General features: G+C 38.9%; 5 protein-coding genes across 5 annotated transcripts; all 5 read right to left on the bottom strand.

Annotated features, from left to right (window-relative positions):
• Nucleotides 1-3819: 3819 nt before the first annotated feature.
• Nucleotides 3820-4782, bottom strand: LOC310924269 (olfactory receptor 6C4-like; the record flags this gene model as incomplete). The annotated part of the gene is made up of 1 exon (XM_083885947.1): nucleotides 3820-4782. The coding sequence occupies one exon, from the start codon at nucleotides 4780-4782 to the stop codon at nucleotides 3820-3822; it is 963 nt and encodes a 320-aa protein (XP_083742073.1).
• Nucleotides 4783-6682: 1900 nt separating this feature from the next.
• Nucleotides 6683-7666, bottom strand: LOC310944685 (olfactory receptor 6B9-like; the record flags this gene model as incomplete). The annotated part of the gene is made up of 1 exon (XM_083910492.1): nucleotides 6683-7666. The coding sequence occupies one exon, from the start codon at nucleotides 7664-7666 to the stop codon at nucleotides 6683-6685; it is 984 nt and encodes a 327-aa protein (XP_083766618.1).
• A 3177-nt stretch (nucleotides 7667-10843) lies between these two features.
• Nucleotides 10844-11830, bottom strand: LOC310944472 (olfactory receptor 8B8-like; the record flags this gene model as incomplete). Its single annotated transcript, XM_083910267.1, has 1 exon — nucleotides 10844-11830. One exon carries the CDS (start codon nucleotides 11828-11830, stop codon nucleotides 10844-10846), a length of 987 nt encoding a protein of 328 aa, XP_083766393.1.
• Nucleotides 11831-14437: 2607 nt separating this feature from the next.
• LOC310944238 (olfactory receptor 1E16-like) lies at nucleotides 14438-15424 on the bottom strand (the record flags this gene model as incomplete). Its single annotated transcript, XM_083909953.1, has 1 exon — nucleotides 14438-15424. One exon carries the CDS (start codon nucleotides 15422-15424, stop codon nucleotides 14438-14440), a length of 987 nt encoding a protein of 328 aa, XP_083766079.1.
• Nucleotides 15425-18932: 3508 nt separating this feature from the next.
• On the bottom strand, nucleotides 18933-19922 carry LOC310944684 (olfactory receptor 6C4-like; the record flags this gene model as incomplete). The annotated part of the gene is made up of 1 exon (XM_083910491.1): nucleotides 18933-19922. The coding sequence occupies one exon, from the start codon at nucleotides 19920-19922 to the stop codon at nucleotides 18933-18935; it is 990 nt and encodes a 329-aa protein (XP_083766617.1).
• Nucleotides 19923-25416: the final 5494 nt, after the last annotated feature.

The following is a 25416-nucleotide window of genomic DNA, read 5'->3' as shown; positions in this document are numbered from 1 at the left end:
GAAGATATGACAAGCTCCTCTGTTTATGACAGGTACGGTGACGGCCTGATCCCTTGAGTCTACAGGTACTCAGAAAGAGATCATTGTCCACTTTGAAAACATGTTTTTGTTTCTCGACACAATAAAATATAGACAAGATGGAAAAATATTAATCATTCAATAGATTGCCTGACCCAGTCCCTGCCTAAACATGATGAAATACACAATGTATTATTTACCCCCTAATTGTGATATGATCCAAACAACACATATCAGACCAAAACAAACAAGACTATACGTTTCTTAATACCTGCATTTGCTGGAGATTACTTTCTACCACTGCTTCATTTTTGCACAAATTTGAAATTTGAAATGACGATCACATAAGGAGAGGGCCACGAAAAAAATAAGTCCAGTTGGAAGTCCTTGTGACGCTCCACCAGCTCTGCAGCCCTCTGGCCATCCTGAGGGTTGTGCTCCCTCACTATGACTTGGATGTCTGGTGCTCCAGTGAGCAAAGAAACTGCTCAAGGATGAGTATTTCAGAGACCTCTCTAACCGACACATTTGCCAGTCTAATCCACTTTTGGAACAAATCCTTGAGTTAGGTGTACAGTTAACATGGAGTTACTCCAGGCCTGACTTTGGTCCACTTCAAAAACCTTCAGACCTACCTCATGCCACAGGCCTTGGATGGAATACAAGCTGGAAGTTCTTGTGACTCTGCCTTGGCTACATGAAGTTCTCCACCAGCTCTGCCGCCCTCTGGCCATACTGAGGGTTGAGCTCCCTCACCCAAACTTAGCAAAGAAACTGCTCAAGGATGAGTATTTCAGAGACCTCTCAAACGAACCTATTTGCCAGTCTAATCCACTTTTGGAACAAATCCTTGAGTTAGGTGTACAGTTAACATGGAGTTTCTCCAGGCCTGACTTGGTCCTGTTACGTTCTTTAGGAAGAACTGACAAGTATTAATTAGGAACCGAATGCAGACAGGCAACGAGGCAGGGAGTAGTTATAAGAATATATATTTATTCACAGGTATATATATACAGTTAGGCCCATAAATATTTGGACATTGACACAGTTCTCTTTATTTTGGCTCTATACACCACTACAATGGATTTGAAATGAAACGAACAAGATGTGCTTTAACTGCACACTTTCAGCTTTAATTTGAGGGTATTTACATCCAAATCAAGTGAACGGTGTAGGAATTACAACACTTTCTATATGTGCCTCCCACTTTTTAGGGGACCGCGATGAACGACGGAAGCCCAGAAGCAAGGCGGAAGCCGCTGACAGAGGGTGGTGTTACTGGCGGAGCAGGAGGTGAGTAGTCGGTGATGGTGTCGGACGACAGGGAGCCCAGGAGAATGGAGGAAGTCGCCGACGTTGGAATCCACACCGTTTGTGAAGCAGGAGGTGAGTAGACGAAAGTGGAGTCGAACGACGGCAAACCCATGGAAAGGCGGAAGTCGCTGACGGGAATCCGTGTCTCTCGGGAGCAGGAGACGTGGTGACCTGGAGATAATCAAGGTAAGTTCCAATACGTGGAAATTGAGCGGTCTTTGGATGACAGACTTGTGACTATAGCAGTGGTAGGTAAACTACGATCTGACGCTGGTGAGCAGGCGGGTCCGGCTTAAGAAGACAGCTGATTGATCATCAGCAGCAGCTGGGTGGAGCCGCGCAGGTGGAGCTGATCACCAGCGTCCTCACAGAATGTAGGTGAATGATGATGATGGTTTGTGTCGTGAAAGTGGGATCGTGTCAGGCCCACTTCAAAAACCTTCAGACCTACCTCGTGCCACAGGCCTTGGATGGAATACAAGCTGGACGTTCTTGTGACTCTGCCTTGGCTACATGAAGTTCTCCACCAGATCTGCCACCCTTTTGGCTATCCTGAGGATTATGCTCCCTCACCCAGACTTGGATGTCTGGTGCTCGAGTTAGCGAAAAAAACTGCTCAAGGATGAGTATTTCAGAGACCTCAATCCACTTTTGGAACAAATCCTTGAGTTGGGTGCACAGTTTCTCCAGGCCTGACCTCAGGTTCATGGAAGCTCATCTCATTCAGCTGATCTCATACTTGTTGAATATGGCTTCCTTCACCCACTCATAATCCAAGGCATGTTCCATGTCCATTGCCACATATGCTTTGCCAGTGAGGTAGGGCACTATTAACACTGTCTACTTATGAAGTTCTGTTAGTTCTTTGTTAGGACTAGGTTGTACAATCCCTTAGTGATTTGCACCACTGAGGTGTGAGGTTGGAGCAGGCTTCCAGGTAGGAGTCATGGTACTGTTTATGGGACAGAAGGGTTCAAGGCCTTATTGGGGTCAACAGGTGGGCACCCCCTTCTGTGGTGTTACAATGACAGGCCCAGGACACCTCCATATACTTACATCCTCCAATCTATTTAATGTTTTTCATATATATTTTACCGGCTTGTTTTTAGTTTTTTGATTTTGATTTTCTAGCTGAATGTTATTTTATAAACGTCTCTTTTCTATGATTTTTAATGTTTTATGTAAAGCACTTTGAATTACCTTTTTGTTGAAATGTGCTATACATACATGCCTTTTCCACCAGAGAGCTCATCGGCATCACCTGGCATCCCAAATATGCCCCCTTCCGCTTTAGCCCTTCTGTGCCAAGGATGCTATTTTGGAGCCTAGGTGGCATCTCTCATCTTCATCCAGAGACCCAGAACTCTAACCCTAACCCAGCTGCATTTGAGAGGGCTTTGATGGCTTGGTGTTGGGTTTGGCCTCAAATTCCCAAGTCCTCAAGTAGCCTGGTTGTCGTTTGTCCCACAAAGCCTCTGCAGACAAATTCCACTGGGCAAACCTTGGTTTTCCAGCAATGTTGCCCAGCATCGGCTGCCAGCTCGGCATATTTCAGGCTCTTTCATTCATAGGCCTCCTCAATGGTAATATCCCAAGGCATGACCAGCTGTATTATAAACACCTTGTGAAATAAGCCCGAATGAAAGAAAGTCTGTGTAGGATGTTAGCATATAATGTTATTTTGTTGTCTATTATTCTTGCTGATGAGGTTGTAATTTGACTTGTAACTTCTCAACACTTTGGCCTCTGCTCGAGGGGCCTGCAAGATAAGCTTTCCTTCACTCACTGCAGCAGAAATAGAAGACCTGATTGGACAAGCACTCAAGTTTATCCCACACAGACAAATATAACACATTTATATTCTCCTTTAATTTGTCTGTGCTGGTGAATGTATACAAGATGTCCCCTTCATTTGATTATTGTCAACAATCACTTTTTGTGATAACAAAACCTGGTGTTGTAAGTCAGGCAATTTGTCTTGCTTTTGTCAACATTATGTATTCATTCTAAATATAACATACCAAACTTGTGTCTCTTTTTCATCATTTTTATTTCTATATAGTTAGAGCTGAGTTGAATAAATCCATTGTTAAATTATTGTCAGTGTTAAAATCTCCAAAGCACAAAGACGTATGTGGAGAACAGCAATGTGCTCTGTTACAAAGTGAGTTTGTTTCTCTCTTGCTCCATTTTATTGAAGAAGACATGAAAAACTCCTCTGTTTATGACAGGTACAGTGACAGCCTGATCCCTTGTGTCCACATGCAAGCATCACAAAACTCACTGTTTCAGGTGTTCAGAAAGAGATCACTGTCCACTTTGTAAAACATGATTTTGTTTGTTTTCTTGTGGATCACAGGAGGATAGGAAATTATTTTAAAATATTGTATTTATCATTGCATCATTAGTTTTACTATTTTACTGTTACTGTTTATACTGTTTACTGTTTATATGCAGACATAAATGGTCATCTAATCATTACTTTCCTCACAGTATCACAGATTGTTTTTTGATCTTAAAAATTTTTCTCAGTGATGTTTTTATTTCTTGTGTCTGCAGAACATAAACGATTGGGTTCAACATGGGAGGAAATACGGAGGTTAGGGAATGGTTAATAATCCTTGCATTTGGATGAGGATTTTGCCTGGTAGTTGAGATTAATATTGGAATGAAAAAGAGGGCCACCAGTGAAATATGACCTGTGCAGGTTTTAAGTGCCTTCACTCTTTCCTGAGCTGTTGCCACTCTCGTCAAAGCAATGAAAATACACACATAAGTACCCAAGATGAAACTCAATGGAAACCAAAGAAGAATAACCCTTAGAAATACACCCAAGACATCTGTGGCCGTTTTGTCATTGCAAGCCAGTCGGGATATCTGACCATAGTCACAGAAATAGCTGTTAACAACCACAGAAGACTTACAGAAAGACAGTCTTGTGAGGAGGCCGACTGTCGTGAGAATCACAGTTATGGCAAAGAGCCAAAAAGAAGCAATCAAAGAAAACATGAACCTGAGAGACACTCTCATTTGATAATGCAGTGGGAAAATAATAGCAATCAGTCTGTCATAGGAGAGTGCAATCAGATTAAGAACCTGCATTGCCAGGGTGACATAGCAGAAGAACAGGAATGTTAAGCAGTCGTTGTAGGATATGTGGTTATTGTTAAACAGGAAGAGGTCAAGGACCTTCGGCACCAAAACAGTGCTACCAAACAGGTCTGCAAAGGCCAGGTTAAAAACTATGACATATTTTGGAGTCCACAGATTATGATCCAAGTAAATTACAGTCATCACAGCTGTGTTTCCCACCACTGAAATAATATAAACAAAGAAGAGAAAAATATAATAATACATGACATTAGGTATTCCAATGAATCCAGTTATTATAAAATATGCAGGATGCACAAAGGTGATGTTTTTGCCAAGAGCTGAGTTGAATAAGTCCATTGTTAAAATATTGTCAGTGTTAAAATCTCCAACGCACAAAGACTGATGTGGAGAACAGCAATGTGCTCTGTTACAAAGTGAGTTTGTTTGTCTCTTGCTCCGTTTTATTGAAGAAGACATGACAAGCTCCTCTGTATATGACAGGTACGGTGACGGCCTGATCCCTTGTGTCCACATGCAAGCATCACAAAACTCAAGTACTGATTGCAGCTGTTTTAGGAATTCAGAAAGAGATCATTGCCCACTTTGAAAAAAGAAAGATGTTTTTTTGTTTGTTTTCTTGTGGGGGAATCTGAAAAATGATTCTCTCATATACCGTACTGAAAACTCTGTCACTTATACTACTGCACTTCGCTCACTTATACGACTGAAACTCGCTCATACTCCTGAAACTCGCTAACATATACTATTGAAACTCGCTCATATGTACTACTGAAACTTTCACATATAGTATTGAAACTCGCCCATATATACTCCTGAAACTCGCTTACATATACTATTGAAACTCGCATATATGTACTACTGAAACTTGCACATATAGTATTGAAACTCACTCATATATATTACTGAAACTCGGTCACTTATATGATTGAAACTCACTCACTTATACGACTGAAACTCGCTCATATATACTCCTGAAACTCGCTAACATATTCTATTGAAACTCGCTCATATATACTACTGAAACTTGCACATATAGTATTGAAACTCGCTCATATATACTACTGAAACTCACTCATATATACGACTGAAACTCACTCATATATACTACTGAAACTTGGTCACATATACTACTGAATCCCGCTCACATTATACTACTACTAAGGAGAGGGCCAAGCAAAAAAAGTAGTTGAATTTCCAGAAGCAAATGAGGGCAGTGATGCGACATTATGGATACCAACTGTTGTTAAACACCAAAGATGAAGAAGAAGATATAAATATAGTAAATGATCATGTGACTGATGTTAGGGATCGTTTCATATTTTGTAAAAGTCACTTTAGCAACATGTGACAGATGCTATCAAAACTGTTTATGTATACTTGCAACCATGCTGTGGTCAAGCATGTTCTGATTTGGTGCTGGACTGAGGTAGAAAAGAAGCACAAATCACAAATCTAACAGACATTTATTTGAATCAATGGTTACACACTGTAATATTTACACACAAGGACATTTTGTTTTATAAAATGTGTTGACAGCTTCATAGCTGTCACACCGGATAAACATATAAAAAAAATATTTAGGGTTCATTTTACAAAATTTTGTATTGAAATGTGAAATACAACACAGTGCATATTTGACAACATTTTAGAGGAAGATGAGCTTCCCTTGCTGTTTTAGAGTTCACAGTAAAATGATTCTGATCAGTGTGTTTATATGGGGAACACAGGGTACAAAAGAGAGACTCTGACAATACGGTTCTTGACTTAAAATGCAACCAAATGGTGTCAATAACCATTAAAAAAATAGATTTGATCAGAATATATCAGACGTTTTTATACATTCAAAATGAAATGACACTACAAATACAAAATGAATGTCTTAAAATGATAGAAAATTAGGAAATATATTCCTTTATAAGTGGACGGTATGAAGAGACCATTAACAGAGAAACATTTAAATAGTTTGTTGTGTGTAATGTAACTGCAGTCATCACACAAACAAGGAGGTACAAATTAAATCAGTTAGCAGAAAACTGGTCCTATGACTGTGTTGTACATATCATGGATTTCACCATTGATCTTTCACAGTGTTGAATTAGCAATATCAACAGTAATAACCATGTATGATTCATGTCAAAACATCTTGAGATATATTCTATTTATCATTGCATCATTGGTTTTACTATTTTACTGTTAATGTTTGTACTGTTTATTGTTTATATGTAGACAGAGATGGTCATCTAATCATTACTTTCCTCACCGGAATCACAGTTTTTTTTTTTATCTTTAAAATCTTTCTCAGTGATGTTTTTATTTCTTGTGTCTGCAGAACATAAACGATTGGGTTCAACATGGGAGGAAATACAGAGGTCAGGGAATGGTTAATAAGCTTTCCATTTGGATGAAGATTTTGCATGGATGTTGATATTACTATTGGAAGGAAAAAGAGGGCCACCAGTGAAATATGACCTGTGCACGTTTTAAGGGCCTTCACTTTTTCCTGAGCATTTGCCACTCTAGTCAAAGCAATGGCAATACATACATAAGTACCCAAGATGAAACTCAACGGAAACCAAAGAAGAATAATCTTTAGAAATACACCCAAGACATCTGTGGGTGTTTTGTCATTGCAAGCCAGTCGGTATATCTTACCATTGTCACAGAAATAGCTGTTAACAACCACAGAAGACTTACAGAAAGACAGTCTTGTGAGGAGGCCGACTGTCAAGAGAATCACAGTTATGACAAAGAGCCAAAAAGAAGCAATCAAAGAAAACATGAACCTGTGAGTCACTCTCACTTGATAGTGCAGTGGGTAAGTTATAGCAATCAGTCTGTCATAGGAGAGTGCAACCAGATTGAGAACCTGCATCATCAAAGCGACATAGAAGAAGAAAAGGAATGTCAAGCAGTCGTTGTAGGATATGTGGTTATTGTTAAACAGGAAGAGGTCAAGGACCTTCGGCACCAAAGCAGTTATACCAAACAGGTCAACAAAGGCCAGGTTAAAAACTACTACATATTTTGGAGTCCACAGATTATGATCCAAATAAATTACAGTCATCACAACTGTGTTTCCCACCACGGAAATAATATAAACAAAAAAGAGAAAGATATAGAAATATATGACATTAGGTATTCCAATGAATCCAGTTATAATAAAATATGCAGGACGCACAAAGGTGATGTTTTTGCCAAGAGCTGAGTTGAATAAGTCCATTGTTAAAATATTGTCAGTGTTAAAATCTCAGATGTACAAAGACTGATGTGGAGAACAGCAATGTGCTCTGTTAGAAAGTGAGTTTGTTTCTCTCTTGCTCCATTTCATTAAAGAATAAGACATGACAAGCTCCTCTCTTTATGACAAGTACGGTGACGGCCTGATCCCTTGAGTCTACAGGTACTCAAAAAGAGATCATTGTCCACTTTGAAAAACATGTTATTGTTTTCTTGTGGATCACAGGAAGAAGAGTACAGTATAAAATAGCTGACCCTTAACTCAATCTACGTGATAGAATTAATTCTAGACACAATAAAATATAGACAAGATGGAAAGATATTAATCATTCAATAGATTGCCTGACCCAGTCCCTGCCTAAACACGATGAAATGCACAATTATTCACCTCCTAATTGTGGTATGATCCAAACAACACATATCAGACCCAAACAAACAGGACGTTAAGTTTCTTAATACCTGCATTTGCTGGAAATTACTTTCTCCACTGATTCATTTTTGCACAAATTTGAAATGACTATCACATAAGGAGAGGGCCAAGCAAAAAGGAAGTTGAAAATCCAGAAGCAAATGGGGGCAGTGATGTTACATTATGGATACCAACTGTTGTAAAACAAAGAAAGAAATCACCATTTTGTGTGGTTTCAAAACATCATCCATAGCTGGACACAACTTGGTGAGTTTCACCAAAGTAGCTTCCGAAGTAAACACTGTCAACTCCCCTAAGTTGTGTCCGCTATGGATGTCAGCAGTTGTTTTCACAAGAGATATAGTGCCATAGAACTCCAAGTGTCCACACACAAACATTATATGTTTCCCCCTCCATTATGAATCTGGTTGCTGGCAAGTACGTGACGTCATCTGGAGAATCTCAATGCAGATTGGCCAAAATCGCGTCAGTGCATTTACTTTGTATGTATAAACAAAGATTTTAGTTTCCTACCCTGCACAAAGTCCATTTTCTGTCACGATCCACATTCCACATTTCCATACACATCCTGTTTTATTGATGTTGCTGCTCCTCCGTGTCCTCTCTCTCTCTCTCACCCTGCAGGGGGCGTGGTTGACCTACTTCCCAGATGACGTCAGAGATCACTTCCACCTGCGCAGTTCTAGCCCAGCTGCTCCTGATCAGTGATCATCGGTGTTATAAGGCGGGGCTACGCGGATCTTTGGCGTCAGTTCCTCGTTTTCGCTCAGCGGGTATAGTCTCATCTAACTTTGCTACTAGAAACGTTGACTCAAGGAAGACGCTTGCCTGCATTTCCACTCTCAGGTCACCACGTCTCCTGCGCCTGAGAAGAACACGGAGTCTCCAGCGGATCAACAAACATCTTCGGGATCGCTTCCTCCTGTCGTTCTTCGATCCTGCTTCCTCCACCACGCCGATGCTGCAGCCATCCTTCTCCTCAACACTCGTGGATACTCACACCGCCATCTCGAGTGAGTCCGTTCCTTGGAACGGCGTTACGAACTTTATTGCCACGAGGAGTTGCTGTGGAATCGGGCCCAGTTGCTATCCGTTCCTGTTTAAAACTGTTTTTCGTCACTCATCCATACTAGCCTGTTAACCTGGTAGGAAATAAAACTCTCATTTTATATACTTACCGTTGTCCTGTTCTGCATCCGGGTCCTTCTCTTGGAACATCTTGGTTCCCTCTAAAGGGAATCATAACATTTTCTCCACTAAGTGCAGGCAGACATCCTATTCAGCTTGCTAGTCTTTGGACCACTCCCAAAACTCTCAGATCTACCTCGTGCCACAGGCCTTGGATGGAATACAAGCTGGAAGTTCTTGTGACCCTGCCTTGGCTACATGAATTTCTCCACCAGCTCTGCTTCCCTCTGGCCATCCTGAGGATTGTGCTTCCTCACATAGACTTGGATGTCTGGTGCTAGAGTTAGTGAAGAAACTGCTCAAGGATGAGAATTTCAGAGACAATCCACTTTTGGAACAAATGCTTGAATTTCGTTATTGTGGTTTTACTGTTGAATGCGGAGCCTCCGCTGCAGACTGCCTCTGCAGCGCCGCGCTCCGCAGGTATCCTCCCCTGCTGTGAACGAGCAGGCAGATCACGTGGTGAGATAATGGCTGTTTAAACGTCACGACTCACAGACTGGCCTGGCTTCGCCTGCGTCAAGTCTGTGTGGTTTACACTGCCATCAACTTACACACGATCCTGTTTTTCAGTCACAGAACACGCTGGGCTTGAACCACACTCTGTTTGCGCGCAAGATCAATCGTGTACTCCCGCTTTCTCTCTTGCTCATTCACTAACTCTCTCTCTTTCATTCATGAATAAATGAACATGTGACTGGTGTTATGGATCATTTTATATTTTGTAAAAGGCACTTTTGAAAATTTGTGCTGCGATTTAAAGTGGACTGTCCATGCTCAGTAACCATCAAACCTGACTGAACTGGAGATGTTTTGTAAAGAAGAATGGTCCAAAATACCTTCCGCCAAAATCCAGACTCTAATTAGAAGCTATAGGAAGCGTTTAGAGGCTGTTATTTCTGCAAAAGCAGGAAGCACAATTTTTTTTCTTTTGTGGTGCCTAAACTTATGCAAATGCATAATTTTGTTTAAATAATTCTTGCACACATTCTGTAAATCATATAAACTTTATTACACTTCTCAAATATCACCGTGTTCATCTCATATATGATATTTTTAACTGAAATTTCTTATTCAAACAACCAATGATTTATAAAGGAAACATTTATAAGGGTGTCCAAACTTTTGCATACCACTCTATCAGTTGTGTTTATACATTCAACATGAAATGACACTACAAATACAAAATGAATATCTTAAAATTTAAAAAAAATTATGAAATATATTCCAATATAAGTGCACTGTGTGAAGAGACCATTAACAGATAAAATTAAATAGTTTGTTGTGTGTAATGTAACTGCAGTCATCACACAAACACAGAGTTACAAATTAAATCAGTTAGCAGAAAACTGGTCCTTTGACTGTGTTGTACATATCATGGATTTCACCATCGATCTTTTACAGTAATAACCATGTACGATCTGATTCATGTCAAAACATTTGTGGTAAATGATTTAAAAATCTTTTATTTATCAGTAAATCATTGGTTTTACTATTTTACCGTCACTATACTGTTTACTTTTTATATGTTGACAGACATGGTCATCTAATCAGTACTTTCCTCACCATAATCACAGATTGTTTTTTGATCTTTAAAATCTTTCTCAGTGATGTTTTTATTTCTTGTGTCTGCAGAACATAAACAATTGGGTTCAACATGGGAGGAAATACAGAGGTCAGAGAAAGGTTAATGATCCTGCCATTTGGATGAATATTTCCTGCCATGGTAAATGTGATTAATATTGGAATGAAATAGATGGCCACCAGTGAAATATGAGCTGTGCAGGTTTTAAATGCCTTCACTCGTTCCTGAGCTGTTGCCACTCTACTCAAAGCAATGACAATACACACATAAGTACACAAGATGAAACTCAACGGAAGCCAAAGAAGAATAGCTACTAGAAAATTAGAAAAGATGTAGTTAGGAATTTTGTCATTACAAGCCTGTCGGAATATCTGACCATAGTCACAGAAATAACTGTTAACAACCACAGAAGACTTACAGAAAGACAGTGTTATGAGGAAGCCGACTAACATGAGAATCACAGTTATGGCAAAGAGCCAAAAAGAAGCAATCAAAGAAAACATGAACCTGAGAGTCACCTTCACTTGATAGTGCAGTGGGTAAGTAATAGCAATCAGTCTGTCATAGGAGAGTGCAACCAGATTAAAAACCTGCAATGTCAGTGTGACATAGCAGAAGAACATAAATGTCAAGCAGTCGTTGTAGGATATGCGGTTATTGTTAAACAGGAAGAGGTCAAGGACCTTCGGTACCAAAGCAGTGCTGCCAAACAGGTCTACAAAGGCCAGGTTAAAAACTACCACATATTTTGGAGTCCACAGATTATGATCCAAGTAAATTACAGTCATCACAACTGTGTTTCCCACCACTGAAATAATATAAACAAAAAAGAGGAACATATAATAATATATGACATTAGGTATTCCAATGAATCCAGTTATTATAAAATATGCAGGACGCACAAAGGTGATGTTTTTGCCAAGAGCTGAGTTGATTAAGTCCATTGTTAAAATATTGTCAGTGTTAAAATCTCAGACGCACAAAGACTTATGTGGAGAATGTGCTCTGTTACAAAGTGAGTTTGTTTCTCTCTTGCTGCGTTTTATAAAAGAAGAAGACATGACAAGCTCCTCTGTTTATGACAGGTACGGTGACGGCCTGATCCCTTGAGTCTACATGGAAGCATCACAAACCTCAATTAGTGATTGCAGCTGTTTCAGGTATTCAGAATGAGGTCATTATCCACTTTGAAAACATGTTATTGTTTTCTTGTGGATAACAGGAAGAATAGTACAGTATTAAATAGTTGACCCTGAACTCAATCTACATGATAGAATTCATTCTAGACATAATAAAATATAAACAAAATGGAAAGATATTAATCATTCAATAGGTTGCCGACCCAGTCTCTGCCTAAACACTATGAAATACACAATGCATTATTCACCTCCTAATTGTGGTATGATTGTGGTACAAACAACACACATCAGACCAAAACAAACAGGAATTTAAGTTTCTTAATACCTGTATTTGCTGGAGATTACTTTCTACCACTGATTCATTTTTGCACACATTTGAAATGACTATCACATAAGGACAGGGCCAGGTAAAAAAGAAGTTGAAAATCCAGAAGCAAATGGGGGCAGTGATGTTACATTATGGCTACCAACTGTTGTAAAACAAAGAAAGAAATCACCATTATGTGTGGTTTCAAAACATCATCCATAGCCGGACACAACTTGGTGAGTATCTCCAAAGTAGCTCCCAAAGTAAACACTGTCAACTCGCCTAAGTTGTGTCCGCCATGGATGTCAGCAGTTTCTTCTCTGCAGATGTTTCCACAAGATATATAGTGCCATAGAACTCCAAGTGTCCACACACAAATATTATGTTTCCCCCTCCATTATGAGTCTGTTGCTGTCAAGTATGTGATGTCATCTGCCTGCACTTTCTCCACTAAGTGCAGGCAGACATCCTATTCGGCTTGCTAGTCTTTGGTCCACTCCCAAAACTCTCAGATCGACCTCGTGCCACAGGCCTTCGATGGAATACAAGCTGGAAGTCCTTGTGACTCCGCCTTGGCTACATGAAGTTCTCCACCAGCTCTGCTTCCCTATGGCCATCCTGGGGGTTGTGCTTCCTCACCCAGACTTTGATGTCTGTTGCTAGAGTTAGTGAAAAAACTGCTCAAGGATGAGTATTTCCGAGACAATCCACTTTTGGAACAAATGCTTGAGTTGGGTGTACAGTTTCTCCAGACCTGACCTCTGGTTAATGGAAGCTCCTCCAGTGATATCATATTGTTGAATATGGTTTCCTTCAGCCACTCATAATCCATGGAATGTTCCATGTCCATTGCCACAGAGGCACCCATGCTTTGCCAGTGAGGTAGGGCACTATTAACACTGTCTATTGATGAAGTTCTTTAATAGGACTAGGTTGTACAATCCCTTAGTGATTTGTACTCCTGAGGTCTGAGGTGGGTTGGAGCAGGCTTCCAGGTAGGAGTCATGGTACTGTTTATGGGACAGAAGGGTTCAGGGCCTCATTGGGGTCATCTGGTATTCACCCTCCTTCTGTGGTGTTCTGGTGACAGGCCCACGACACCTCCAGAGGGCTCATTGGCAACACCTGGTGTCACAGATGTATCCCTCTCAGCTCTGAGCCCTTCTGCGCTAAGGATGCTATTTTGGAGCCCAGGTGGCATCTCTCCTCTTTACCCAGAGCCCCAGAACCCTAACCCAGCTGCATTTGAGAGGGCTTTGATGACTTGGTGTTGGGCTTGGCCTCGAATTCCCAAGTCCTCAAGCAGCCTGGTTGTTGTTTGACAAGCTCCTCTGTTTAAGACTCGTACAGCGATGGCCTGATCCCTTGAGTCTACATGCAAGTGTCACAAAAGTCAATTACTGATTACAGCTGATTCAGGTATTCAGAAAGAGAACATTGTGCACTTGAAAAAAATAAACATTTAAAAAAAGACGTTTTTTGTTTATTTTCTTGTGGATCTTGTGGAAATATTTTTCCCGGTGTGTCAGATCAATGTGTTCATATGTAGAACACAGGGTACTGAAGAGAGACAATAATGCCATTGAAAATGCCTCTTAAAATGCAAATAAAAGGTGTCAATAACCATTGAAAAAAAGACATTTGATCAGAAAATATCAGTCAAATTTATTCATTCAAAATGAAATGACCCTACAAATACAAAATCACCTTTTTCTACATCTTGAATTAAATGATAAAACTCATGAAATGTATTCCAAGTGGACTGTGTGAAGAGACCATTAACAGAGAAAAACTGAAATAGTTTGTTGTGTGTAATGTAACTGCAGTCATCACACAAACACAGAGGTACAAATGAAATCAGTTAGCAGAAAACGGGTCCTATGACTGTGTTGTACTTATCATGTATTTCTCCAATGATCTTTTTAGTGTTGATTGAGCAATATCAACAAATTTATTATATACGTACATAATAACCATGTATGATCTGATTCATGTCAAAACATTTGTGGTAAATTATTTAAAAATCTTTTATTTATCAGTAAATCATTGGTTTTACTATTTTACCGTCACTATACTGTTTATTTTTTATATGTTGACAGACATGGTCATCTAATCAGTACTTTCCTCACCATAATCACAGATTGTTTTTTGATCTTTAAAATCTTTCTCAGTGATGTTTTTATTTCTTGTGTCTGCAGAACATAAACAATTGGGTTCAACATGGGAGGAAATACAGAGGTCAGGGAGAGGTTAATGATCCTGGTATTTGGGTTAATTTTACTTCCCAAGGTAAATGTGATTAATATTGGAATGAAATAGATGGCCACCAGTGAAATATGACCTGTGCAGGTTTTAAGGGCCTTCACTCTTTCCTGAGCTGTTGCCACTCTCGTCAAAGAAATGACAATACACACATAAGTACCCAAGATGAAAGCCAACGGAAGCCAAAGATGAATAGCTATCACAAATAAAATATAGACTTGTGTGGGTGTTTTGTCATTACAAGCCTGTCGATATATTTGACCATGGTCACAGAAATAGCTGTTAACAACCACAGAAGACTTACAGAAAGACAGTCTTGTGAGGAGGCCGACTAACACGAGAGTCAAATATATGGCAAAGAGCCAAAAAGAAACAATCAAAGAAAACATGAACCTGAGAGTCACCTTCATTTGATAGTGCAGTGGATAAGTAATAGCAATCAGTCTGTCATAGGAGAGTGCAACCAGATTAAGAACCTGCATTGACAGTGTGACATAGCAGAAGAACATAAATGTCAAGCAGTCGTTGTAGGATATGTGGTTATTGTTAAACAGGAAGAGGTCAAGGACCTTCGGCACCAAAGCAGTGCTACCAAACAGGTCTGCAAAGGCCAGGTTAAAAACTACTACATATTTTGGAGTCCACAGATTATGATCCAAGTAAATTACAGTCATCACAACTGTGTTTCCCACCACTGAAATAATATAAACAACAAAGAGGAGGATATAGTAATACATGACATTAGGTATTCGAATTAATCCAGTTATTATAAAATATGCAGGACGCACAAAGGTGATGTTTTTGCCAAGAGCTGAGTTGAATAAGTCCATTGTTAAATTATTGTCAGTGTTAAAATCTCCAACGCACAAAGACTGATGTGGAGAACAGCAATGTGCTCTGTTACAAAGTGAGTTTGCTTCTCTCTTGCTGCATTTTATTAAAGAAGACATGACAAGCTCCTCTGTTTATCAAGGTACGGTCACGGCCTGATCCCTTGAGTCTACGGGTACTCAAAAAGAGATCATTGTCCACGTTGAAAAACATGTTATTGTTTTCTTGTGGATCACAGATAGAAAGAGTACAGTAGTGACCAGTGGTGGCTCCTGAAGAAAATTTCAGGGGGGGGCAATTTTTTCTGATAATGATTAAGGTGACCCATTCAATAGGTGCATAAAGCAAGACAGTATCAATTTGTTAGGTGATTAACAGTCCTCCTTGTGTCCACTAGATGGCAACTTTTCATTTACATGAATCTAATGTATGATGTAAAACAGCTAAACAGGACACAAGATGTGTCCAGCAACCACATAAAGACAGGGGCAGCATATTAAGTCAAATATTTATTAACTGACCAAGGATCAAGAGCTTTCACAACCTTTACCAGATACATACAACACACATACATGACAAGATAGTGCAGTCAAACTAGCCTACGCTGTCGGGGGCCGACAGCAAGGGGTATATCCGCGAACTTGTCCAATCCTCAACTTTCCAATATACCCAAAGTATACGCACTCACACCTGCCACTAACTGTTTTAATTAATTATTAATAAATTCAACAAAATAACTGTTAAATATTATGATATAATGCTGACTACACTTTATACATATTCAAAGTATCCATATAAACTCGATATTGAACACAGAATACCTGAACTCATAAATTTCTCTCTAGTTTTTAATAAAACTAGTTAACCTATTATACCTTGTTAAATATTATGAATATTAAAATGCTAACCACACCTGCCATATCTTCAAAGTGTCCAAATGTCATGAAAAAGCATACACTATGTTTATTCAATTTCATGAAAAAGCCTACATGTTCAAACTTTCCATTCAATGCATTAATAAAGAAATGGAGGCTTAACTATTTTTTATATGATAATTAATAAATGTATATTATAATGTAATAAATATTATGAATAAGTGCTAAATAAACCCATGATATCCTCAATAATAAAGAAAAAATGCCTTAACTATTTTTTCTGTGTTCACTAATAAGTTAACCAGTTAACTTATTATGTAACTATTACCAATCATAGCCAAAGTAATAATGATTGTACTTGTAGATAGTTTACATGAATCATTGTACAAAATTTGAAGGCAATATATCCATCATTCTGGAAGATAAAGCCGAAAATGTGTTTTTAGCATAATAAATTAATTAATTTGCATATTAATAATAAAGCTACAAAGATAGGGATAATTCTCAGGTGGTATGTGATGCCCATGCAAAATTTGAAGCCAATACCTGCAATACTTTGGAAGATACAGGCAAAAATATGTTTTTTATATCAATAATTAATTAATTAACTAATTAATAATGATGGTAGACAGCTCAAAATCAATAGGGATCATCTACAGGGGGTATGTGACCCATAAAAAAAATAAGAACATTTAATCTCAAATGCCTTTCCAGTTATCGCGTTAACGGCTAAAATCTGCGGACGCACGAGACCGATTCCATAATATCCGCGCGCGTTTCTCGTGGATATAATTATTCATTAAGTGTAAAGGAAAGTGCAGAATTTGATCTTTAAATGTGTTGATAAATGCATCTTACAATACTCTCTTACACAAAACAGTCCGATTGTCTGATTTGCGTGAAGTTTAGCCTGCAGTTAAACCCTGAGCAGAGCAATACAAACATCAACAATGTTAGCAAACAAGCTAACGAACGTTGCTTCAAATGACTGCTGTCCGCTGCTACGAGCCATAAACAGCTAACACGTATGGAAGCGTGAACTCCTTGGCACTGGTCAAACTACGTGTACTTATCCGTTCAGGCTGGGACCGATTAAACGAGCACAATCCTCCGTGTATTTTTAAAACGGTGAGCTTCGATTCGCTGAGAACGCCGCGAGCAGAGAGAGGAACAACTTATCGAGAGACGTGAAGTGAAGAGAAGTTATCCCCTCCTCTCTTTGCTCAATTTACATATGATGTAAGCACGTTAGTGCATGCACATAAATCCTCATTAAAAATGCATTGGAGGGTATGTTTTTCGAAAAAAAAGGTTTTTAACATGAGAGTCAATGGGAGAATTTTTGGGCGATTCTTCACGTCAGTCAAATGGCCCAAGAAGAGGCGGAACCACATAAACGTGACTTGAATCTGACGATTCTGATTGGACAATGACAGAAAATATGTCTGGAACACTGATAATAACTACCTTTGCTGGCAGAGACGGCTGAAAGGAATATTACTACTAAAGATCTTTGGAATTGCTGAGGAAAAAAATTATCTTTCTCCTCCTAGTTGGGAGGGCGTCGCCCAAATCGTCCCTATACACTGGCCGCCCCGGTAGTAAATAGTTGACCCTTAACTCAATCTACGTGATAGAATTCATTCTAGACTCAATAAAATATAGACAAGATGGAAAGATATTAATCATTCAATAGATTGCCTGACCCAGTCCCTGCCTAAACACTATGAAATACACAATGTATTATTTACCTCCTAATTGTGGAATGATGCAAACAACACATATCAGACCAAAACAAACAAGACTATAAGTTTCTTAATACCTGCATTTGCTGGAGATTACTTTCTGCCACTGATTCATTTTTGCACACATTTGAAATGACTATCACATAAGGAGAGGGCCAAGCAAAAAAGAAGTTGAAAATCCAGAAGCAAATGGGGGCAGTGGTGTTACATTATGGATACTAGGGCTGTAATCAACCAAAGAAACTCTTGGTCGACTAAAGCCCTGAAATTTCGACCAAAAATCGACAAATCGACGGGGGGTACTTTGCGGCTGCGGCTCTTTTATTTTGAAAAGACCCGCGCAGCTTCGCGGCTTAGACACAAATAGACTGCGGGACGCTGCTGCTGCTGCTGCACGCAGGTGCGCTTGCAGTTATAAAACCAATCAAACATTATTAGACTAAAACATTGAAATATGCTAATAATTCTGATATATTCATACTCAAAACGGACGGAGCAACCTTAGCTTAGCGTTTTTAAATGATATGCCATGTTTGTAGAGCTGTGAAAAGCAAACTGTTGCTTGCAAAGTTTGTGTTCCACTTTTTTACCGTTATCTATTTTTGAAAAATGCTGCCACACTGCTGATGTCTTTGACATGGATGTGACAGGAGGACTGACTGTAGCATTGAGTCCACATGCAAACATCACAAAACTCAATTAGTGATTGAAGCTGTTTCAGGTATTCAGAAAGAGGTCATTGTCCACTTTGAAAAAGAAACATGTTTTTTTGTTTGTTTTCTTGAGGATCACAGGAAGAATAGGAAATTATTTTAAAATCTTGTACTTATCATTGCATCAATGGTTTTACTATTTTACTGTGACTGTTTATATGCAGACAGAAATGGTCATCTTATCATTACGTTCCTAACCATCACCTTGGATTGTTTTTTGATATTTAAAATCTTTCTCAGTGATGTTTTTATTTCTTGTGTCTGCAGAACATAAACGATTGGGTTCAACATGGGAGGAAATACAGAGGTCAGAGAAAGGTTAATAACCCTAGCATTTGGATGAATATTTTCTCCCAAGGTAAATGTGATTAATATTGGAATAAAAAAGAGGGCCACCAGTGAAATATGACCTGTGCAGGTTTTAAGGGCCTTCACTCTTTCCTGAGCTGTTGCCACTCTAGTCAAAGCAATGACAATACACACATAAGTACACAAGATGAAAGCCAACGGAAACCAAATAAGAATAACCCTTAGAAATATAGCATATACATCAGTGGGTGTTTTGTCATTGCAAGCCAGTCGGTATATCAGACCATAGTCACAGAAATAGCTGTTAACAACCACAGAAGACTTACAGAAAGACAGTCTTGTGAGGAGGCCGACTAACATGAGAATCACAGTTATGGCAAAGAGCCAAAAAGAAGCAATAAAAGAAAACATGAACCTGAGAGTCACTCTTATTTGATAATGCAGTGGGTAAGTTATAGCAATCAGTCTGTCATAGGAGAGTGCAACCAGATTAAAAACCTGCAATGTCAGGGTGACATAGCAGAAGAACAGGAATGTCAAGCAGTCGTTGTAGGATATGCGGTTATTGTTAAACAGGAAGAGGTCAAGGACCTTCGGCACAAAAATAGTGCTACCAAACAGGTCAACAAAGGCCAGGTTAAAAACTACCACATATTTTGGAGTCCACAGATTATGATCCAAGTAAATTACAGTCATCACAACTGTGTTTCCCACCACTGAAATAATATAAACAAAAAAGAGAAAGATATAGTAATACATGACATTAGGTATTCCAATGAATCCAGTTATTATAAAATATGCAGGACGCACAAAGGTGATGTTTTTTTTTTCAAGAGCTGAGTTGAATAAGTCCATTGTTAAATTATTGTCAGTGTTAAAATGTCCAACACACAAAGACTGATGTGGAGAACAGCAATGTGCTCTGTTACAAAGTGAGTTTGTTTCTCTCTTGCTGCGTTTTATTAAAGAAGAAGACATGACAAGCTCTTCTGTTTATGACAGGTACGGTGACGGCCTGATCCCTTGATGCAAGCATCTACATGCAAGCATCACAAAACTCAAGTACAACTTTCTATTCGAGCAAGTTTGTGTTATCTACTTTTTGCACTATTTTGTTTTGTTTGTACCAATTTCATCTTGTTTTGACTGCAGCTGTTTTAGGTATTCAGAAAGAGATCATTGTGCTCTTTGATGACACGTTTTTTGTTTGCTCGTTTTCTTGAGGATCACAGGAAGTATAGCTGCTGCAGGACAGTAACAAATTGTTGACCCTAAACTCAATTTACATGATAGAATGCATTCTGGATGCAATGAAATCTGGACAAGTGAAAATATGTTAATCATTCAATAGGTTTCCAGAAACAACACTAGTTAAAGTTAAAGTAACGACCTTCTCTTGGCCTCAGATAAAGGTCTCGTCTCTTTAGTTGTCCTGTTAGATCTTAGTGCTGCATTTGTCACCATTGATCTTGATATTCTATTACAGAAACTGGAGCAGAATCTTTTGGTACAGCGCCCTGCTGGTTTAAATAAGACTTAGCTGTTAAATTCCAGTTTTTCCATGTTAATGATAATGCCTCATTGCATACAAAAGTTAATTGTGGAGTTCCGCGAGGCTCGGTTCTTGGGCCTATACTTTTAACCTTGTATATTGTTGTATATCTGGTCCTGGTCTCTCTCACATTCACCTGTCCTCACATTCAACTGTCTTCATTGTTCACCTGTCCTCATCATTCAGCTGTCCTCATCAACTTACTGTCCTCATCGTTAACCTGTCCTCATAGTTAACCTGCCCTCATCATTCACCTGTCCTCGTCATTCACCTGTCCCCACATTCACCTGTCCTCGTCATTCACCTGTCCTCACATTCATCTGTCCTCGTCATTCATTCACCAGTCCTTGTCATTCATTCACCAGTCCTCGTCATTCATTCACCGGTCCTCGTCATTCATTCACCTGTCCTTGCATTCACCTGTCCTCATCGTTAACCTGTCCTCATCATTCACATGTGCTCACATTCACCTGTCCTCATCTTTAACCTGTCCTCATCGTTCCCCTGTCCTCACGTTCACCTGTCCTCGTCATTCACTGCATCATTGACTGCCAAAGCTTACAGTGCGTGATTATTTTATAATTAAAAAAAATGTATATTTAAATTCAGGCCAACATGTTTTTACTCAGTAGTACAGTACTTAATAAAAAGTAAAAAGTAAAAAGTAAAATTACACATTTTAAAAATGACTTACTTACTATGCTCAGTGGTACGGACCTTGTAATCATTGGTCTTGATTGGTCTCAAAACGTCTGCCTGAATGTTTGCTTTGTTTCCCCTCATGAGTACAAAGTTCACAACTTGACTTCCATTCCCTCGTTGGAGGCTGGAACAGACCTGTCTAATGAAGCTGTTAATGACTTGTTTGTCTGGATGATGACACACACGTACATCCAGAACACTGAGGTAAACACTTTGGACCAACGCTTAAGGGAACAAGTGTCACGGACGCGAGCCGAGGGAGGGAGTTAGGGTAAGATTGAAACAAATTATGAGTTAACAGAAACGTTACATGTCTTGTATCATGTGACACAAACAAGAAACACATGAAATGTCACAAATGTATTATTTGGGATGTAATCTGAAAATGCTGTCTATCTATCTATCTATAATAAATAACTAAACGAAGTAGCAAAGGTAAATAAATCTTCATTTGTATTTTAACTGCAAATGATGCTGATTTCATGAGCATTAATGCTAAAAAACTAGTGAAACTACTGTAAAATAAAACTGCAGCCAGTCTTGGGTCAGATGAAGCGCATTTGAAATTCCTAGGACTGTTTTCCTGTAATTAATTTCACTTGCTTTGAGACCACAGCACTATCAGAAGCAACCCAAGAGACTATTGAAGCCTATTAGATGGGGTATTATCTGCCGGGATTTGCGATTAAGACGCTGTGGCCAAATGAATAAAAATTATCCCCCTGGGTGACGCGCAGGTGTTCAGAGTCTCCCACAGAGACACGACTCCTCTGAAAATAAATAACAAAAAGGACAAAAATGCCGGGATGCTTCAGCTGCCCTCAGGTCTTAGGGGAACCTTTAATTACATCACTCTACACTTCTACACAAAAAAAGATTCACAGATTAGCCACTTGGGGAAACTCACATGTGAATTCACTGATTTTCTTGAATTTTCACAAAGCGGTTGATTGTTTTCATTCATTTCGGTTTTAATCTGAAGGAGATTCGAATATCATATGGCCCAAACTGGAATGCCAAATGCAACCAAATGTCTCAGATTAATTGCAAGTTGCAGCAGTATTGTTGCTGCACAAAAGTTTTTAGTAACACAGAAAAAGAGAAGTAGACGTATGGATGCTCTGAAATTCTCAGGTGATGCTCGATTGGACCGAAAAAATTGGACCGAATTCTTTCAGCCCTTCACACTATCGATCACAAAAAAACACAGTTTATTCAACTATATAATGACATTTCCTTCGGCCTACACATCCCAAACAGGGCAACATTTGACTGCATTTTACATACATGTAGATGCTATTGTGTGGTTTTCTGACAAAAATCTGAGTCTTCTCTCGGTACTGACACATGTGTAAAAGTGTAAAACAATACAACTGAGGACACATTTAACCCAAGAAAACTATAGGAATACGTGAGTTGAATGGGTCCTTGAAACCTTGAACGATTGTCTAATTTGTATAGGGTGCCCGATGAGATGTTGTTAAGAAATAAAAGAAGAGTACTTCACTTCACATGATGAGAAGTAATTTTTTTTCAGGTATATTATATCAGGTAAAATATATCTGGCATTAGTGATGGTTACATTAGTGTTCTACACTCTTAGAAATAAGGGTTCCAAAAGGGCCCTGAGGTTCTACCTGGATCTACCATTTGCTTCTGAAAAACCCTTTCTGAATAAAGGGTTTTAAAAGGACTCTTGGTGGAACCCTCCAAAAGGGTAAGGTTCTACCTATGAGGCAAGCCAAAGAACCTTATGTGGTTCTACTTCGCACTATTATTACTAAGAGTGCAGGGTTAAGCATACACGTCCTAGTTTGCATCAGTGTACAACTTTTTATTTTCCAAAAGGCCGATATCTGTCAACAGCACAAATATCAGCAGATCTGTGGATGTCCATCTGATGACAGTCATGGTATTAGGTGAAGTTTGAACATTAAAATTCGCTATATCTCTAAAGTTGGGTTTCCACAAATTCATTTCCTGCCGTTCCAAACAGGTCTGTCTTCAGCCTTCCTGGAGGCCGACCCGTGGGAGTCTAAACACAGCAGCACAGCACAGCAGCGCCCCCCAGAGACCTCAAAGCTGTTTTTCTCCTCCATTCCCCAGAAGACATGCACTCCCGCTCCAAACATGACTAATAAAGTCCTGAGAGCATTTTGCTCCGAGGCACACATGGAAACAATGTTTAAACAAACAAACAAACAAGTTTCTTTATGTCAGTCTCAAATAAAAGTTTTCATCCTCTCTTCGTCTTTCTGGTGTTTTATTAAGCTGTATTTCTCTGGTAAAGTCTGAGAAGCCAAAGAGGAAACACGATACTTTTTAAAGTATTCGGGCCAAAGTGTTGTTGGGTTTTTTATAAGAAAAAATCTTTCAAGAATAAAGTCATAATATTGTGAGAATAAAGTCATAATTATTATTCAAGCAAAATCTCAGTTAAGGAACGTGGAGCATAAAGAAATACTTCAATCATCTTTTTGACACATCAGCACCAACATTGGCAGTGTTTCCCAGATTCATTAAGAAGCTCTTAACGCTAAGATCTTCTTTGGAGCGCTCTTAAGAACGTTGTAAAAGAAGAACGTGTTTCCCAGAGTAGCTCTTAGCTTAAGAAGATCTTTCACTAAGAAGGAAACGTAAGATCGAGCTGACCCACTCTTAACAGCCTTCTTAGTGATCAAGCCGCATCAGGGAAATTTATATCCTCCACTTTTTGAAATAATAAAAACAATGTTCAATGTTGAAATGCGCTCATAGCTGTGGACCACTGGCGTAAGAAACATAGGCTAATAGTAGAGAAGAAAAAACTGTTATTGAATTACACGTTTATGAGTTTATAGTACTACACATAAAAAAAACAAATAAAACTTCACGGTGCTGCCACACCTCGTCCACCAACACGCCCATCTCCTCCGCTGTAGGGGAGGAGATGGAGTGACATTTGGTCCTGATCCAAATGTCACTTTACCCATATCACTTCATCACTTTACTTTGTTTGCACTATGCTGATATCATTAGTCACCTTATCACTTATTATCACTTTCAACATTTGCTCACCATATTTAGTTGTACTTATTTTATTTCCGTGCGTACTGCTGTATATTATATATACCTACGTTGACTGTAATTCTTTTTTGATTCTTTTTGTGGCATTGTTGCATTTAAGTTACTGTTGTAAGTTACTGTTTTTCCTTCTGTTTGGCACTTTGTTGCATTTGTCTTATTTGTTTATTTTACTTTTATTTTTGTTTTATTTTTATTTTATTTTATTTTATTTTATTTTATTTTATTTTATTTTATTTTATTTTATTTTATGTATCTTTTAACTCTTGTACATCTACACTTTTACCTCCCAATTGTTGCACAATAATTTCCCTCGGGATAAATAAAGCATCTTGAATCTTGAATCTTGAATCTTGAATAAATGACGGTGCCCGCTTGGTTTTTTTGCTGCCTTTTTCTTCCATTCTCACATGTGTGTGCCAATATTCACGGGGGTATATATGCGCTAATGGGCTTGATTACTACTTGGATACACCTGATGGCACACACACGTTATCAAAATGAACTCAATGCTATATCCACGTGCAAACACTTTGTTTGAGCGGGAGAGACGCGCGTAGACGCGCAACTAGGCTACTTGTTTTCTTTTTTATTATTTTTTCTTTTCTTTTCTTTTCTTTTCTTTTCTTTTTATTTTATATATATATGGTTATCAGCACATAATGTGAAGCTAATCCACTAACTCAGTACTCATCATGGATATCGCTCTCGTAAAGAGCTTCTTAAGAAGCTTCTTTGGCTTGATCTTACGGTTCTCCTAAGAAGGCAGTTAAGAACGCGTCTGGGAAACACCCATATCTTAGTGCTCCTTCTTAGCCATGCTTTCTTAAGAGCCTTCTTAAGTCCTTAAAAAAGATCGAATCTGGGAAACGCGGCCATTATCTTTAGCGTCAGGACTTTTTCAAGATTGTGAAAGAAACTGAGTCTGTTTGGAGGAAAGAATCACAAACTCAAACCCATGCAGAGAGGCCCTCGATCCCTTACATCAGTGGTCTCAAACATGCGGCCCCCAAATCAATTGCATGTGGCCCC

Source organism: Microchirus variegatus (assembly GCF_963457635.1).
Source record: "Microchirus variegatus genome assembly, chromosome: 2".
NCBI classification, from domain to species: domain Eukaryota; kingdom Metazoa; phylum Chordata; class Actinopteri; order Pleuronectiformes; family Soleidae; genus Microchirus; species Microchirus variegatus.
Note: the sequence above shows the minus strand (reverse complement) of the source record. Positions and strands in the feature narration are given on the sequence as shown.